Source organism: Acomys minous, assembly GCF_964271855.1.
Source record: "Acomys minous genome assembly, chromosome: 2".
Classification (NCBI taxonomy): Eukaryota; Metazoa; Chordata; class Mammalia; order Rodentia; family Muridae; genus Acomys; species Acomys minous.
The window spans coordinates 84970982-84987402 of record NC_140484.1 but is presented as its reverse complement, the minus strand read 5'-3'; the positions used below and the strand labels follow the sequence as shown (position 1 = coordinate 84987402).

At 53.7% G+C, this 16421-nt stretch overlaps 1 protein-coding gene across 1 annotated transcript in view; it reads right to left on the bottom strand.

Annotated features, from left to right (window-relative positions):
* Positions 1–5911: 5911 nt before the first annotated feature.
* VRK3 (VRK serine/threonine kinase 3) overlaps positions 5912–16421 on the bottom strand; it is a 29500-nt gene continuing 18990 nt past the window's right edge. The window contains exons 10-15 of the mRNA XM_084751781.1: positions 16245–16337; positions 14496–14628; positions 13272–13392; positions 9179–9237; positions 7525–7684; positions 5912–6210 (exon numbers count right to left, since the gene is read on the bottom strand). Coding sequence (XP_084607907.1) covers positions 7536–7684; positions 9179–9237; positions 13272–13392; positions 14496–14628; positions 16245–16337 — 555 coding nt within the window. The 3' untranslated portion in view covers positions 5912–6210; positions 7525–7535. The remainder of the gene's footprint in view (positions 6211–7524; positions 7685–9178; positions 9238–13271; positions 13393–14495; positions 14629–16244; positions 16338–16421) is intronic.

Genomic DNA, 16421 nt, shown 5'->3' with positions numbered 1-16421 from the left:
GCCTGTGTGTCTTATCTTTGAGAGGAGACTCTGGGGAGACAAACGGGAACAAACCAAATGGCTGGGTCTGACACTCCTCAGTACAGCAGTGGCTCGGCACGCTCAGCATGTGGAAGGATTGCTCTAAGGCCTGCCCAGGCTACAGAGTAAGCCCTTTTTGTTTGTTTGTTTGTTTGTTTTTTGATACAGGGTTTCTCAGTGTGGCCTTGGCTGTCCTGGACTTGCTTTATAAACTACAGTGATTCGCCTGCCTCTGCCTCCCAAGTGCTGAGATGAAAGGGGTGTGCCACCATACCTGGCAGAGTGAGCCCATTTCAAACACAACAATGAAGGCAAACACAAGGTACCTAGTGATATTTGTTCATGTCCAGTCCACCTGCTTGGCAGGAACGTAAGTTGTAACCAAATTATCGGCGAGGATGCAGCACCACATTGAGACTGAGGCTGGTCACTGTTCACACTGGCAGCGGAAGACAGACAAGCCAAAGGCACAAGAGCGCACACACACCGAGAAGGATACCTCAGACAGTGCTGGACCACTGCAGCAGTGGGCAGAGAGGGCTGTGCAGAGAGCTCCACCGGTAAAACGCTTGCCCAGCAAGCAAGAGGACCTGACTTCAATTTCCAGGATAGATCCCACATAAAAAGCCAGCAGCTGCCAGGGAGTAGTGGTGCTCGCTTTTAATGCCAGCACTCCACTCAGGAGGCAGAGGCAGAGGGATCTCTGAGTTCAAGGCCACCCTAGTCTACAGAGTGAGTCTAGGACAGCCAGGGCTACACAGAGAAATCCTGTCTTGATTTAAAAAAAATAATCAACTGAGACCCGAGTCTGGTCCCCAGCAGCTACACTGGGTAGTTTATGGCCTTGGACCAAGCAGTGTGGGGGGACTGCTGGTCAGTGAAGTCACAACCTAAGGACATTTTGAGAAGACTCAGAGGAAAGGCGTGTCCTACCTGGACTGCCCTGAGGAAACTAATGAGGTCAGATTCTGTGCATGCTGTTATGAGCAGGATAAACAAAGGTTCCTGAGAGTGGGGTCCCCAGAGCAAGGTCTGACCTTGGCTCCCAGCTCTGGAAGGACAGTCTGTTTGTCTGTCTGTTTTTCAAGACAGGGTTTCTCTGTGTAGCCTTGGCTGTCCTGGACTCACTTTATAGACTAGGCTGGCCTCGAACTCACAGAGACCCGCCTGCCTCTGCCTCCCAAGTGCTGGGATTAAAGGCATGCGCCACCACCGCCCAGTGTTGGAGGAGCAGTCTTTAGGGTGAGTACCTGCAGAGTACTGTCTGCTTGAGGGATCTTTGCTCCCATGGTAACTGGCCAGCCAAGAGGAACATTTGGGTCACTGTGGCTTGTAGTGGCCATGTTTAGCACATAGCATCAGTTTGACCCTTTAAGGAGTTGCAGACTGAGCAATGGGGTCACCCACAGAAACACTCGAATCTGTGCAGCAGATCCCCTATAATCCTCTAGAGATGGAGTTATGGACCATGGTTGACAGTAGTCCTTGTATGCGGTCAGCATGGCTGCAGGAGGCCCCATCACTTTCATTGGAGCTCCTACCACAAGGTCCCCTACACCCTGACTTTGCACCCTATCCCCATTCTGCTTTGAACTTTCCCACAGTGACAAGTGAGACCCCCAGCGTGGCCTGGGGAAGCCCTGTGTAGCTGGTGTCGAAGAGATTCTGGGTTCAGTCTGCAGCAGACAGGATTTGCAGGATGCTCAGAACTGTGTGTGCGGAGGAGAGGGAGGAAGGACCAGGGATCCATGGCAGCATGGGGAACACCAGGAAAGCAAGCATGGAGCAAAACCCATGGCCTGGGGAAAATGCTGGCAACCAGGTTTAAGGCTCTGTCCATGTGCTCCCGAAGTAAAAGCCCCTTAGGATGGGGTGTGCGTCTGTTGGGAAAGCCACACAGGCACAAGGCCCTGGGTTCTATCCCTAGCACTGCACACACCAGGCCTGCCGGGATCTGCAATCCCAGCATTCAGGACGTGGATGCAGGGATCCTAGGAGGGCTCTGGGCTGCTCTGATCCTGTGGCCCAAGGCCGAGTGCCAGCCAGCTCTGCCGTGTGTAGCGTCCCAGCTGAGCTGTGTGGGATTCTGCGAGCCTGACACTCACCTGAGGCAGAGAGCAGCCCCCGCCTCACTGACCCCACACCATGAGAGCTTCCCTGAAAAGCATCATTCAGCTTCACTCGCGTGCAGACAACAGGTAGGCTGCTGGCTACCCTTCCCGCCTGCCCTTCCCCGCCAGGCCCCTGTCATGGCAGCACCCTGACAGAGGCATTCTGGGTCTCACACCTGAGGCTGAAGCTACTGCTGAGCTCCCTATAGAGGTTTAGATCTCTGGGGTGTTGAAGCCCAGGGCTGTACTTGTCAGGGTAGCCCCCATCCAGGAGACAGGTATGGGGTTGCAGGCCCCCAGCAGGGAACACACCAGGTGGCCAGCATCAAGGGGCTTCCAGATGTGCAAGTGAGCTCTGGAAGGACAGGGAGAAGCCAGGCCCCAGAGGGACCTGTGTGGACCTCAGACAGAGCTAGCGCCTTGTCCTGCTCAGAGCAGAGCCTCTTCCCCGCCCCCCCCCCCCCGTCCTTTCTCCATTCTTGGGGTCAGGTGCGTATCATGTGCACAGAACACTGGCAACTGCACTGTACAGCTTCTCGCAGTACTGGCCACTGCCCTCTCCTGAGCCTGAGACACCCAGGGGGCAGCCGTTAGCCTTGAGGTCCCAGAGGACTCAGGAATGAAGTTTGGTCTTTTTTATTTCCTTGTCTATTTTGTTTGGTTTTGGTTTTTTGTTTGTTTGTTTTTCTTTTGTTTTTGCCACAAACAACATGACAGTGAAAGTTGGGGAGGAAAGGGTTTATTTGGCTTAACTTCCACATCATAGTCCATCAGTGAGAAAAGTCAGGGCAGCAACCTGGAGGCGGGAGCTGATGCAGAGGCCATGGAGGGTGCTGCTTATAGCTTGCTCAGCCTGCTTTCTTTCTTTCTTTTTTTTTTTTTTTTTTGGTTTTTCGAGACAGGGTTTCTCTGTGTAGCCTTGGCTATCCTGGACTAACTTTGTAGACCAGGCTGGCCTCGAACTCACAGCAATCCGCCTGCCTCTGCCTCCAGTGCTGGGATTAAATGCATGCGCCACCACCCGCCGAGCTCTCAGCCTGCTTTTTTATAGAGCCCAGGACCACCAGGCCAGGGATGGTCCCACCCACAATGGGCTGGGCCCTCCCACTTCTCCAATGACTCTAGTTTGTGTTGAGTTAACATAAAATTAGACAGCACAACCAAACCCTTGTCAGCTTGCCGGACAAACGCATCACTATTAAGCCACAACCGGTCCTTCCCTATTCGTCCCTACATCTCACATTAATAGGAACATCACAGTATAAAATATAAAGTAACCAAATTAGGCCAGGTGAGTGACACACACCTTCAGTCCCGGCACTTGGGAGGCAGGGGCAGGCAAATCTCTGAGTTCGAAGCCAGCCTGGTGTACCGAGTGAGTTCCAGGATAATCAAATCCTGGGCAGAGAAATCCTGTCTCGGGGGTAGGGGTGGGGTGGGGAGGGGTGGGGGGGTTTGGGGGAGGGAGACCTTAGTAGTTTAAACTTTAAAGTTTCTTAATTATAAAATTAAAATAAAACTTTATTTTAAGAGGGAAGAACCATGGCACGGTCGCAATCAAAATCAAACTCTGACTGTGTAAACAACCCCATGTCCAGTGTCTGAGACCCACTCATGATCTTCCGGGATCCTTCAAAGGGCTCGGGCCACTTCTCTGGCTCCGCCCTCTAGCACACACAGCTAATCTCAGCCCTTGACAGGCTCCATCCGACAATGCTGCTGTTCTTGGTGGTCATCCCACAGTATCGGCGTCTCCTAATGTACGGGCTTCTGCAAAGGGGCCACACTTTTACCAGTAGCTGTCTCGGGCTCTCCTAGTGCAAAGCCTCCACTTTTCTCCACGACTCCTTCAGTGCTGGGCCACTCTGGCTTCCCCTTCACTAAGAGCCTCTCACAGTGCCATGCGTTAGCTGTTTTCCATGACTCCTTCATGCCTTCAAAGCCAGCACAACCTTGGCCTCATCGCAGAGAGGCAGATGTGCTGAGAAAGCACAGACATTTCTAACTGGATGTGTGTCCATTCCTAGTAACCGGGAGAGCGCAAGCACACGTGCTACCAAGGCCTTATCTTTCCTGCTCTTCCTCGGCAAAGATGGTACAGCATGCAGTGTTGGTCATTTAAAAGCTTATTAGATGCACAGTGCTGTGGATAAGCTTCTCCGTGAGTCATTGTCTACTCTCATCTCCTGCCTTGGTGTGCACATCAGCGGGGTATCTCAGCAAGGTTAGGGGGTGTGGCCTATCTAGACGGATGGGTACGGGCAGGGTCTAGCTTTCTCTGTTCCTTTGTAGCTAGGCTGAAGCTGGCTTTTTTGTTTTAGTTTTTTGAGACAGGGTTTCTCTGTGTAGCCTTGGCTGTCCTGGACTCACTCTGTAGACCAGGCTGGCCTCGAACTCACAGCGATCCATCTGCCTCTGTCTCCCGAGTGCTCAGATTAAAGACGTGCGCCACCATGCCCAGCCAACGATACTGGGGTTACTTCTAACCCCACTGAGTAGCCAGGGCCCACGCCTCTCGCTTCTGTTTCTGTGTGTCTGTTTAGTATGTGTACATGTGTGTGTATATGTAATGTGCACCACCACGCCTGGCTTACTTCCTGAATCTTAAGGAGCCTCTCTTAGTTCTTGGGTCTTAACAAGATTTGGAGCAAACTGCTACACAACAAAGACTTACCCTGAATGCTGGTGATGCCACACGAAGTCCAGGGTGAAATAAAATGAGAAAGCAAGGAAGCTAGTAGGGCATCAGACTCCCTTCCGCATTCCTTGCTCTGCCTTGTTTACTCTGCGTGACAGACTGAACCCTCTGGAGCCAAAAGAAACCCTTTCAGTTGTGTACGTTAGCTTTCTGGCCATAGTGATGAAAATCTAACCTATACACCATATGGTGCCTCCCCAACATGCTTCTGCCATTATCCCCGGTGAGGGCGGGGCCAAGGCTCAGTAGTAGAGCCCTGTCTAGAATCCTCCAGTGAGGACTATGGGGTGTGGGCTGAAGAGATGACTCAGAAGTTAAGAGTGCTTCCTGCTCTTGCAGAGGACGCAAGCTTGGTTCCTAGCACCCACACAACACCTGTAAGGACAGCTTCAGGGATCTGACCTGTGCTGGTATCTGCATCACATGCACACATATACATAATAAAGTCTGAAAAAATTCATGGGTGCGTGGCAGATGGGCAGGGGGAAGGTGGCAGAGGATGCGAAGTGTAGAAGGGGTGATTAAAGGCTGGTGGGGTGGGGTAGTGGTAGGCAGATGGGTAAAAGATGGGTAGATGAAGGATGGAAGGATGGGTGGATGGGTGGATGGGTGGATGAATTATAAGTTTGGAGGATGTGACTGTAGCTAAATGGGGAAGTGTAATTCTGGCTGGATAGGTGGCTGACTTCATGAAAGTAGGAATAAGCAAATTGGAGGATTCTGTTTGATTTGTTTTGTTTTGTTTTGAGACAGGGTTTCTCTGTGTGTCCCTGGCTGTCCTGGACTCTCCTTCTAGACCAGGCCGTCCTCGAACTCACAGTGATCTGCTTGCCTCTGCCTCCCTGAGTTCTGAGATTAAAGGTACACGGCTAAAGGTTCTGTTTGATAGATGTGTTCTTGCTGTGCTAAGGCTGGTCTCCTGGGTTGAGTGTTCTCCCTGCCTCGGCCTCCCCAGCAGCTGGGCTACATGTGTGCACCGTCACTGTGGTCATCGGGAGCTAATAAGTAAAAGACCAAGTGGCTGAGTAAACAGGAGAAAGGTTTCTTCCAGAACTTCTGTGAACACTGGACTCTCCAAGCATTGATTAAAAACTGTTTATTACGGAATCACAGGGATGCCACGGCAGGAAGGCCCTGGGGAGTGGCTGCTACGGCTGCTAGCGTCCAGTCACCTGCATGCACAACTGCAGGGGCTGAGGAGGGCTGGGAGGAGTTTCACATTATGGGAGATGACTCAGGTTCCTCGACACTGAGAGCGCTGATTTGTATGTCCTAAGGGAGAGGCGAGTGCACATTCACGGGATTCTTTTAGGAGCATATGAGTTGAAGCAGAAAGCCGTGAGTCACACTACTTCATGTCCTACTTCAAGATGGGAAGCTCTGTAAAATAATAAATATGGCTGCAGCCGGGCGGTGGTGGCGCACGCCTTTAATCCCAGCACTCGGGAGGCAGAGGCAGGCGGATCGCTGTGAGTTCGAGGCCAGCCTGGTCTACAGAGCGAGTCCAGGACAGCCAAGGCTACACAGAGAAACCCTGCCTCAAAAGACCAAAAAAAAAAAAAAAAATGGCTGCAAGGAACAGGCCTTAAGCCCCTCCTTCCTGCCACACTTCTGGGAGGTACTGGAGATGCAGCAACAGGCAGGAGATGATGGAGACAAAGGACCACACAGTCACCTCAACTGAGGAGTCACTTGGATGGGATTTGACCCCTACCTTATGGACAGGTGAAAGAACCAGGAATGTCTGCTAGACTCCAAGGCCTCTAGAGGGCTTGCATACTGGATGGATGGAGAGGCAGGCCACCACAAAGCTGGCAGCTGGCCCTAGGCAAGTGTGTCTGAGAAGGCCAACTACTTCACCTCTAGAAATCACCCCAGGGGTGTCACAGAACCTCTGACCCTGCTATAGGCTCCAAGGCCCCGGCAGAGCTCTGCAGTTACAGTGAGTGTTTGCTCACCAGTTTACTCGCAGGACCAGGGAAGTGCCATTCCTGACACGCCGGCCAGACGCACTAGTGCTGTCAGGTGAGTGACTCTGCTGAGGCAGGGGTGGCGCTGGCTGTGCCCTGCAGAGTGTTCAGTTGCCTCCTCACCTCTGCAGCTCAATGCCAGTGGGACCGTCCTGTGTCAGTCAAGTGTCTCCAAATGCTTTGGTCCTCCCTTCTACATTTGTGTGTGTGTGTGCGTTTGAACATACATGCTATACAAGCAACGTGCAATGACAGAAACAAGTGCTCTGGGAAAGCATGGGTTTGGGGACGTTCTTCTTGGGGACACAACCCAGCATGCGACAGTCTGTGGGACCCATGATTGGCTGACACGGTGTCATGTAGCCTGGGTTTCCTTTGAGCTCTGGTCTCCACTCCTACCTGCCTCCTGTGAGGACGGCTGTGTGCCCAGCTCACTGGGTTTTTGTTTGATAATAGCGTCTTATACAGCTAAAGCCAGCACTGACCTGATTCTCCTGTCTCCACCTCAGTGCTGGGGTAACTGACAGGCACCATCACACCTGGCTACCCGCAGAATGTTCTGGTTACCACAAATCATCCAGATGAATTCTAGCTGTCTGGATTTCTCTTGAATTGACTTCAGGAGCCCATGGGGAAACGGAGGATCTCCCAGGAGCTGGGCCTGGGGCACCCAGTCCCTCACAGGCCTGGCTGGGGTCAGGGGCCAAGTCAACAACCTCCTCACCTGGATTCCACCTAAGGCACCATCTGGAGGTCCAGGGGGTCATAGGGTGACACCCGCAGATCCTGCAGCCGGGCTTCTAGACTGCTCCTCAGTGTGACATAGGGCGGCTTCTCCTCATACTTGAGGGCCATCACCATTTTCAGGTATTCCTGCAGGGTCTCTGTGGTCAAGACACCCAAAAGCACAGGAGAGGGCTGAGAGGTGGTGGCTGCAGTGCCCTGTGCTCAGCGCCACTTGCCGTTCTTGCATCTGCTGTCCACGTGTGGGAAGCACTGCTGGCGCATCAGTGGGATAGTGAGCAGCAGAGCGCTCCCAGCCAGCCAGTCGCTGGCCCCAGCCACCGCCCGTCCTGTACTACTGTACATAGGGCCTGCGGCTTCCAGCCAGGGCAGGGCGGGCGTGTGAGTGCAGGGCACAAAAGTGGCCACAGAGCAGAGGGAGGAGGGTGGCCATCACTGGGACCAGCATGAGCTGCAGGGGAGCGCCATGTGAAATTATGTGTTCTTTAGAAAAAATTTCCACCATTGGAAAACACAAAACAGTATTTTAGTTCATGGAGGACAAACTTAGGTGTGTCTCGCTGCATGGAACCATGGAGTTGGTCTGGCCTAGCTGCCTTGAGAGGCATGTGTCACAGGCTTTTCACATAAAGGTTTATGGCTCCTGGGATACTGTGTGCCCCTCAGGCAGTGAGGTGTGCAGGCAGCCTTCCGCTTCTCTGTGTGTCCCTTAGAAGCCGAGGAAGCATGGGAGCTTGGCAGGACAATGGGTCTCAGACATCAGTCTAAGGACCCTGTATAGCTTGCAAATGTCACTGTGCCTGGCAACTACAACTCTATTAATCCTGTTTCTGATAAGGGTATAAAAAGTCTGGCCGGGTGTGGTGGCGCACGCCTTTAATCCCAGCACTTGGGAGGCAGAGGCAGGAGGATCTCTGTGAGTTCGAGGCCAGCCTGGTCTACAAAATGAGTCCAGGACAGTCAAGGCTACATAGAGAGACCCTGTCTGGAAAAACAAAACAAAACAAACAAAGAAGCATGTATATCCAGGCAAGGTGTTTGCTGTGATCCCAGCCTGTGGAAGGTGGAGGGAGGACCAGGACTTCAAGGCCAGCCTAGGGAACAGAGTGAGTATGAAGCCAGTCAAGATTAGTATAGGAGATCCTGTAGTAAGTCAGATAAAATGTATAAAGTTCAACTGAAAGTAAAAGAAAAACAAACCCATGGAAAGCCTGGGGATGCGGCCCATCCTGGCCCTGGGTTCTATTCCCACCTCCAACAACCCAAGAATTATGTGTGTATTCTCAACACTGTTAATTAGGAGACATTAAACTTTTTTATTTTATTATTATTATTATTTTTTTGATTTTTCAAAGCAGGGTCTCTCTGTGTAGTCCTGGCTGTCCTGGACTCTCTTTGTAGACCAGGTTGGCCTTGAACTCACAGTGATCCACCTGCCTCTGCCTCCCGAGTGCTGGGATTACAGGCCTGCGCCACCACGCCCGGCTGACATTAAACATTTTTACATGTTTGTGTCCTACAGGAGGCACACACAACACACATGCAGTTGGGAAAACTCAATGAAGAAAGGCACAGTAGGTAAGAAAGGCCTCCAAAGCACGAGGCTTGTTGGCCCCTTCCCCTTTGGGACATACCTGAGGCCCTGCACCAACGGCCACACAGTCCCACGAGGGGCTCAGGACTGTCCAGATACCTTCAGGGAAAAAGCACATGGGAAAGAGTGACGTGTTGAGAGGAAGAGTCCTACACACCCCCCACTCACAGACAGTGCTCCGGCCCCTCCCCGTTCCTGGTGTGGCCTGCCGTGGCTTCCATCTTTCCCCTTGCCTAGCCAGCTCCAGGCCAGCTTCCTCAAGCTCCACCCTCTTGCTTCTTAGTTCTCTGTTCCTGTCCTGGCTATGGGTCGGCCTCAGGCTCCTGCTCTGTGACTGGTCTCTCTCTGAGCAGACCCAGCCCTGTTCCCCTCCAGTGCAGAGGTCAAAGCCAGGCACACAATGTCCACCAGCAGCCCCCCACTATGACCTGGTCCCCATCATGACCTGCCCTGTTCCACACTCAGGCCCACAAGCCTCCTACCTCCCACTCTACTGCCTGGTGCACTGGCTGGTTTGGGGTATTAACTTGACACTAGCGAGAGTCATCAGAGAGGAAGGAGCTCTGGCTGAGGACGGGCCTCCATGAGATCCAGCTCTAAGGCGTTTTCTCAATTAGCGAGCAACGGGGGAGGGCCCAGCCCATGGTGGGTGGTGCCATCCCTGGGCTGGTGGTCCTGGGTTCTATAAGAAAGCCGACTGAGCAAGCTGGTAAGGAGCACCCTCCATGGTCTGCGCCTCCATCTGGCCTCCCGGTTCCTGCCCTGACTTCCTTCAGTGATGAACAGCAACACGCTGTTCATGCCAACCTGCTTTCAGGTCATGGTGTTTCTTTGCGGCAACAGAAGCCCTAACCAAGACACTTGGCTTGGCCTTCCCAGCCTGATCCCAGCCCCTGGCAGGTGGCTGCTCTCCTCTTGAGGCAAAGTTGACAACTGGTAAACTAGGAAGCTTCCCTGGACTGGCCCAGGCAGAAAATGCTGGTCCCTTCTGGGTGCTGGCATACTCTACACAGAGGTCTTCGCCCTGGCAATGCTGGTGTGCAGGAAGGCCAGGTGTGACTCCAGCCCAGGACAGGCGAGAAGCAAGGCGTAGCAAGATACAGCCCAAAAAAGTCTCGTGTGGAGGAGAGGTGGATCCACCTTTCCCTCCATCCCTCCTGTCTCCCTCCCTCCCTTCTTCCTTTCATCCTTCTCCTCGCTCATCCTCTTCTTTCTCTCCCTCTCTCCCTCCTTTCCTTTCTTCCTACCCCAAGTGAAGCTAGGCCCAGGGCTCACACTTGTAATCCCAGAACTTGGGAAGCTGAGGCAGGAGGCTGCTACAAGGTTCAGGTACCTGTGAAATGATACCCAATGGTGTTCTTTGGGCTCTGCGCGCGTGCGCATGTGTGTGCGCGGGCACACGCGCACACAGACACATACTGAATCAATTGCAAAGGCCATACACTCATTGCAATGTCTCAGAGACAGGCTGAAAACTAGGATATTGGGGTGATCTTTCTGTGCACTTTGTAAATAAATGATTGTCTTTGTATAATCAAATGCTGATTTCTGTACCAGCAGAGACAGAGAGCTGAGTACAGGTCTGACGTTGCTCCTCCTCCTCCTCCTCCTCCTCCTCCTCCTCCTCCTCTTCTTCTTCTTCTTCTTTTTTTTTTGGTAGCCCTGGCTGTCCCAGACTCTCTTTGTAGACCAGGCTGGCCTTGAACTCAGAGACCCGCCTGCCTCTGCCTCCCAGTGCTGGGATTACAGGTGTGCGCCGCCACGCCCGGCTCTGCTATTGTTATTCCTTTACTGCATCATATTTTGTAGACACTCCTAACACCTTCTGGTTGGTTTAATAAAGAGCTGAATAGCCAATAGCAAAGGCAGGAAAAGAAGGTGGGACTTCCAGGCAGAGAGAGGAACTCTGGGAAAGAGAGAGGCATGAGGAGTCGCCAGACAGACATGGAGGAAGGAACAGGGATCAGTACTGAGGAAAGGTAATGAACCATGAGGCAGAAAGTAGATTAATAAAAAGGGAGCAAACCAAAGCTAAAGCCAAGCATTGATAATAAAAGGTCTCCATATCATAATTAGGGAGCTGGTGCTCCAAATAAAGTCCCATTTTACCAGGAAATGGGCATTTTGTTTTGTTTTGTAGATAGGTCTCTCTATGTAGCCCTGGCTGTTCTGGACTCGCTTTGTAGACCTGGATGGTCTCAAACTCTCAGAAATCCTCCTGCCTCTGCCTCCATGTTCTGGATTAAAGGCGTGCGCCCCCATGCCAGCACAGGAATGGGCAGAGTTAGTACTGCCCGTCATGGCCCTTTGGGTTAGTGCATCAAGTCTCTCCATATGATGGATTTCACTCAAGTCACCTCTGCCCTGTAGGAGAGTGCCATGTTCTTTCTGCTGAGCACAGACCCTGTCTATGAAGCACGTCCTGTTCATCAGTCTCAGAAAGGGGAAGGTACATGGGGGGAGGGGGGGGAGGGGGGAGGGGGGTTGCAGCAAGCATGGTGGGGGAAGGTACACGGGGGGGGGGAGTTTGCAGCAAGCATGGTGGGGGAAGGTACACGGGGGGGGGGGAGTTTGCAGCAAGCATGGTGGGGGAAGGTGGAGCTCTCAGCAGTTACAAGGAGTTGCAGGTGGAGGACAGGATTCAATCCAGGGGTACTTCAGAGTGGAGACTGAGGCACCCCGATCTGACTCATAGCTGGGTCCCTGTCACACAGGCCCATGGGTGCCCTCAGGAAGCCCAAACTGACCAACTGCCTAGATGAATGAATTAACAAATGCCAAGAGGTCAAATGACTGTGCCTCTGCCGGCCTAGACCTCCTGCCTCCCTCTGGCCTCCCTGCAGACTCCTGGAGCCACCTGCCTCTTGGGTAAAGGCTTTCTGCAAGAGGATGTCCTCTGTTTCCTCACTGTCCCAGACCACCACCCTCACCCACTCTGCTTCCTGCGACATGAGCTCTGCGTCCACACTCAAGCCGAAGCTGGACCACACAGCATTCCTTACTGCTCATGGAAGCACTCTCTCCTGAACACCCACAGCGTGGGTCCTCTGCTGCTAGGACACATGGGAACAGAATGTGGACACAAGGATGCGCGTGGGAGAGCCGAGGCTCTCCTCCTGACACACAAGCCAGCACACCTGTTTGAGGGCTCCCTGCTTTGTCCCTAGCCCAAGCCACAGGAGCATCTCACTAACCTGCCGCTCTTGGTCGTTAGCCTCTGGGACACCTGCTCACCCCACTTCGGAAGGAAACTATTCTACTGCTGCGGAAACATCACCACATGTGTGGCTGGAACAGGAAAGTAAGCAGCAGATATGATGGGGCACAATACCAGAGCACCCCAAGAACATGAGGCGCAGCAGCCAGGTGGGTGCTCTCTGAGCTGCTTGCTCTTTTCAAGACCTCATCCTCGCGGGCTCCAAGCTGACAGTCCTGGAGACAGCCAGGAGGCCTGCTCTCCGTTTGGACTTCAGCCTTCTGTTAAGGCCATCCTGAGTGGCCATCCAGTCTATACCACAGGCACCCAGCTGACGCCACATTTACCCACTCTACAGCAGACCCAGGGCCCAACATTTAAGCGTCCTTGGTGTTGAAGTGCAAAGCAGTGTCTCTTTCCAAGCCATGTGTACTGCCCTCCTGCTCCTGAAGAGGGCCGCCTGCCGCTGTCCTCGGTGCTGAACGCGGAGCGGCAGCGCCAGAGCGAACTTGTCGCTGTCCTCGGTGCTGAACCTCAGTACACCGCTGAGGCCGGCTGGTTTGTTAGGGGTCAGGCCCTCTCACTGTGGTCTGTGAGCGGGTTGTAGTCCTGAATGCAACGAGCATGAAAGCATGTGCAGAGCACGTTCGCTTCCTACGCCTTCGGAGCTTGTGGCGCAGGCGCTAATTGTATAGCAGTTCACAGCGGGAGAACACCAGGGCTCGCGCCCACAACTGTGGGTCAGAAGCCAAGCCTGGGAGGCATGGCCACACAGCTCAAACTCTCTGCAGCTGGAATGCACCTGGGGCTGCAGCGGGCTGTGGCTCTGTGGGTGGCCACCTCCCCCTCCCCTCTGCTCCCTGCTGAGATCTGAGCTCCTCCCCTACCTGAATGGTTGCTTGGGCTACTACCGGGTGCTGCAGAGTCTTACACTTACTTCTGCTTCTGCCTAGTGATCTCCTCGGTGTTTGGAAGGCAGTTTGTCCATGGCAGGGACCCATAAAGCCACTTGAGCATACAGTAGCCCAAGGTCTGGAGATCACTGCGGCGGGAGGGCCCTGGGGAGGAAAGGTGGTGGCTTAGCCTTGGACGCTCCACCTCTTTTAAAAACTAATTAATTAATTAATGATTATTATGTATACAGTGTTCTGCCTGCATGTTAACACCTGCACACCAGAAGAGGGCACCAGATCTCATTTTTAGATGGTTGTGAGCCACCATATGGATGCTGGAAATTGAACTCAGGACCTTCAGAAGAGCAACCACTGCTCTTAACCTCTGATTCATCTCTCCAGCCTGATGCTCCACGTTTTCATGTATCTATCCCCAACTCTCCACTATCCAGCCATGGAAACCATCTCAGCTATCACCGCTCAGCGCCCAGCCTCCCTTTTTCTTTCTATGACTCACATCTGCTGCCCCTCCCCCACTCCAGTACCCATCCCCCATCTACTCATCCTTTGTTATACGCTTATTCAGTGAGCCCTGGGTACCTGTGCACCAAATGGACAGGAGTCCATTTCCATATAGGTACATGGAAAAGGCAGCAGCCCTGAGCTGCCGCATCACAGAGGAAACTGGGACAGAGAACACGGCAGCATGAAGTCTGTTCACTTCCGGCCCTGCAGCAGTCCAGGCACCAGCTCTGCTCAGGGACCCTAGCTGGTGAAAGCGTGTGTGCAGGCAGATGCGTGGGGGTGATACTGAGTGTCAAGAACGTGGGGCTGGGAGTCTGTGCGGGGCCATCGCCCTCTCTGCACTCTCCATGCACAGCCTGTCCCCTTTTTGTTCAGCCTTATCTCCTGCGACAACACAAAGGTCTGCTCCAGTACCGATGGCCACGTTTATGCACCTGCGCTTTCTAGGTAGCCCTAGGGCAGCACTCATCATCTCCCCAGTCTCTGCCGGACTGGAAATACGAACCTCTGGAAATGTGGGGACCCTGTCCAGACTCTCACTGTCCTCGGCCCTAAATTCCATATCCCAACTGCTCAAGGCCACCACACAGCTCTCCTTGTGCTGAGGAAGGGAAGCAATCCCTCACATGGCCAGGACATGTCTATGTCCCCAGTCCCTACCATGGCACTCTTCACGGCCCTGTATTCCTCGTGCCCGTGACCAAGAACGCAAGAAGTGTGGCATGGTGGTGGGCCCCTCTCACCGCATCCCTTGTGAATGTCCACGCTAATGAACTCCAGGTCCCCCTCATGTAGACTCCTGCTGCCTTCTTTGTAGGCCACGTGTTTGCCACCAGGACAGTAGCGGAAGGTGAAGCCATAGCCCACCAGGGTCACCTGTGGACAAGGAGGAGGCACACGGAACTGAGGTTAGGGCTGCAGCCTCGGTGGCAGGTTCCAGTGCGGGTCCAGGCCTGTGCCAGCAGCTGTGTCCCTAACCCTGTGTCAGCAGCTGTGTCCCTAACCCTGTGTCAGCAGCTGTGTCCCTAACCCTGTGCCAGCAGCTGTGTCCCTAAGCCTGTGTCAGCAGCTGTGTCCCTAAGCCTGTGTCAGCAGCTGTGTCCCTAACCCTGTGCCAGCAGCTGTGTCCCTAACCCTGTGCCAGCAGCTGTGTCCCTAACCCTGTGCCAGCAGCTGTGTCCCTAAGCCTGTGTCAGCAGCTGTGTCCCTAAGCCTGTGTCAGCAGCTGTGTCCCTAAGCCTGTGCCAGCAGCTGTGTCCCTAAGCCTGTGCCAGCAGCTGTGTCCCTAAGCCTGTGCCAGCAGCTGTGTCCCTAAGCCTGTGCCAGCAGCTGTGTCCCTAAGCCTGTGCCAGCAGCTGTGTCCCTAACCCTGTGCCAGCAGCTGTGTCCCTAACCCTGTGTCAGCAGCTGTGTCCCTAAGCCTGTGTCAGCAGCTGTGTCCCTAAGCCTGTGTCAGCAGCTGTGTCCCTAACCCTGTGTCAGCAGCTGTGTCCCTAAGCCTGTGCCAGCAGCTGTGTCCCTAACCCTGTGCCAGCAGCTGTGTCCCTAACCCTGTGTCAGCAGCTGTGTCCCTAAGCCTGTGTCAGCAGCTGTGTCCCTAACCCTGTGTCAGCAGCTGTGTCCCTAACCCTGTGTCAGCAGCTGTGTCTCTATCCCCTGCAGCTGTGAAGGGGAGGCTGGGGCCAGTGTATTGGCGGGAGAAGGCTAGGCATACATTCAGCTGCATCCTGCTCTGGGCCTCAGGTAAGACTGAGCATTATGGCAGACCAACTGTGAAGTGGGGACTGTTCACCTCACAGTGGCTGGGGAGCAGAGAGAGCGATGGAAGAAAGGCATGCTCCTGCTCACGGCCTCCACCTCACAAGGACATCACCAACAACAGACAAGTCTAGTGTGGAGTCAGAGCCCTCTGATCCCGGCACACACAGACCCCAAATCTGAACACTAAGCTGGGGCTGAGCTTTTAACGCACAAGCTGCTTTGTTCTCTTGAGCTTGCCCGCACTCCCAGCACCCCACCTGCCTCAGGTTCTACAGTAGAGGTGCTGCGTATGCAAACCATGACCCTGACTGTGTTTGGAGGCAGGGTCGCGTAAGGACAGGCTGACCTGGAACCCTGTACGTACCTGAGGAAGACTGAACTTTTGTTGTTAGTGTGGTTGTTTGAGACAGGGCCTCTACAGAGTTCTGGCTGTCCTGGAATTCACTATGTAGACCAGGCTGGCTTTGAACTCAGAGATAACCTGCCTCTGCCTCCCAAGGGCTGGGATTAAAGGTGTGCACTACTGCACCCAGCTTAGGGTGACTGAACTCCTGATCTTCCTGAATGTGACAGGTGTGTGCTAACATGTCCAGTTTATGTGGTGCCAGGGAGGGAGCCCAGGATTTTATGCATGCTGGGCAAGCCCTCTACCAATGGAGCCACATGCCCAGCACCATGCGTGTGTGCGTGTATGCGTGTGCATGTGTGTGTTGGAAGAGTCTGGCTCTCACCTGGCTCAGATCCTCTGGATTCACAAACACATTCTCGGCCGTCAGGTTGCCGTGCACATACTCGTTTTCATGGATAAACTCCAGAGCGTCCAGCTGGAGGAAGAAGAAGGTGTTGAGGTGGCGCGACTGTCATCGAGGGGATCACCACTGTGAGTGAAGGGAGTAGTATCCCCCCAA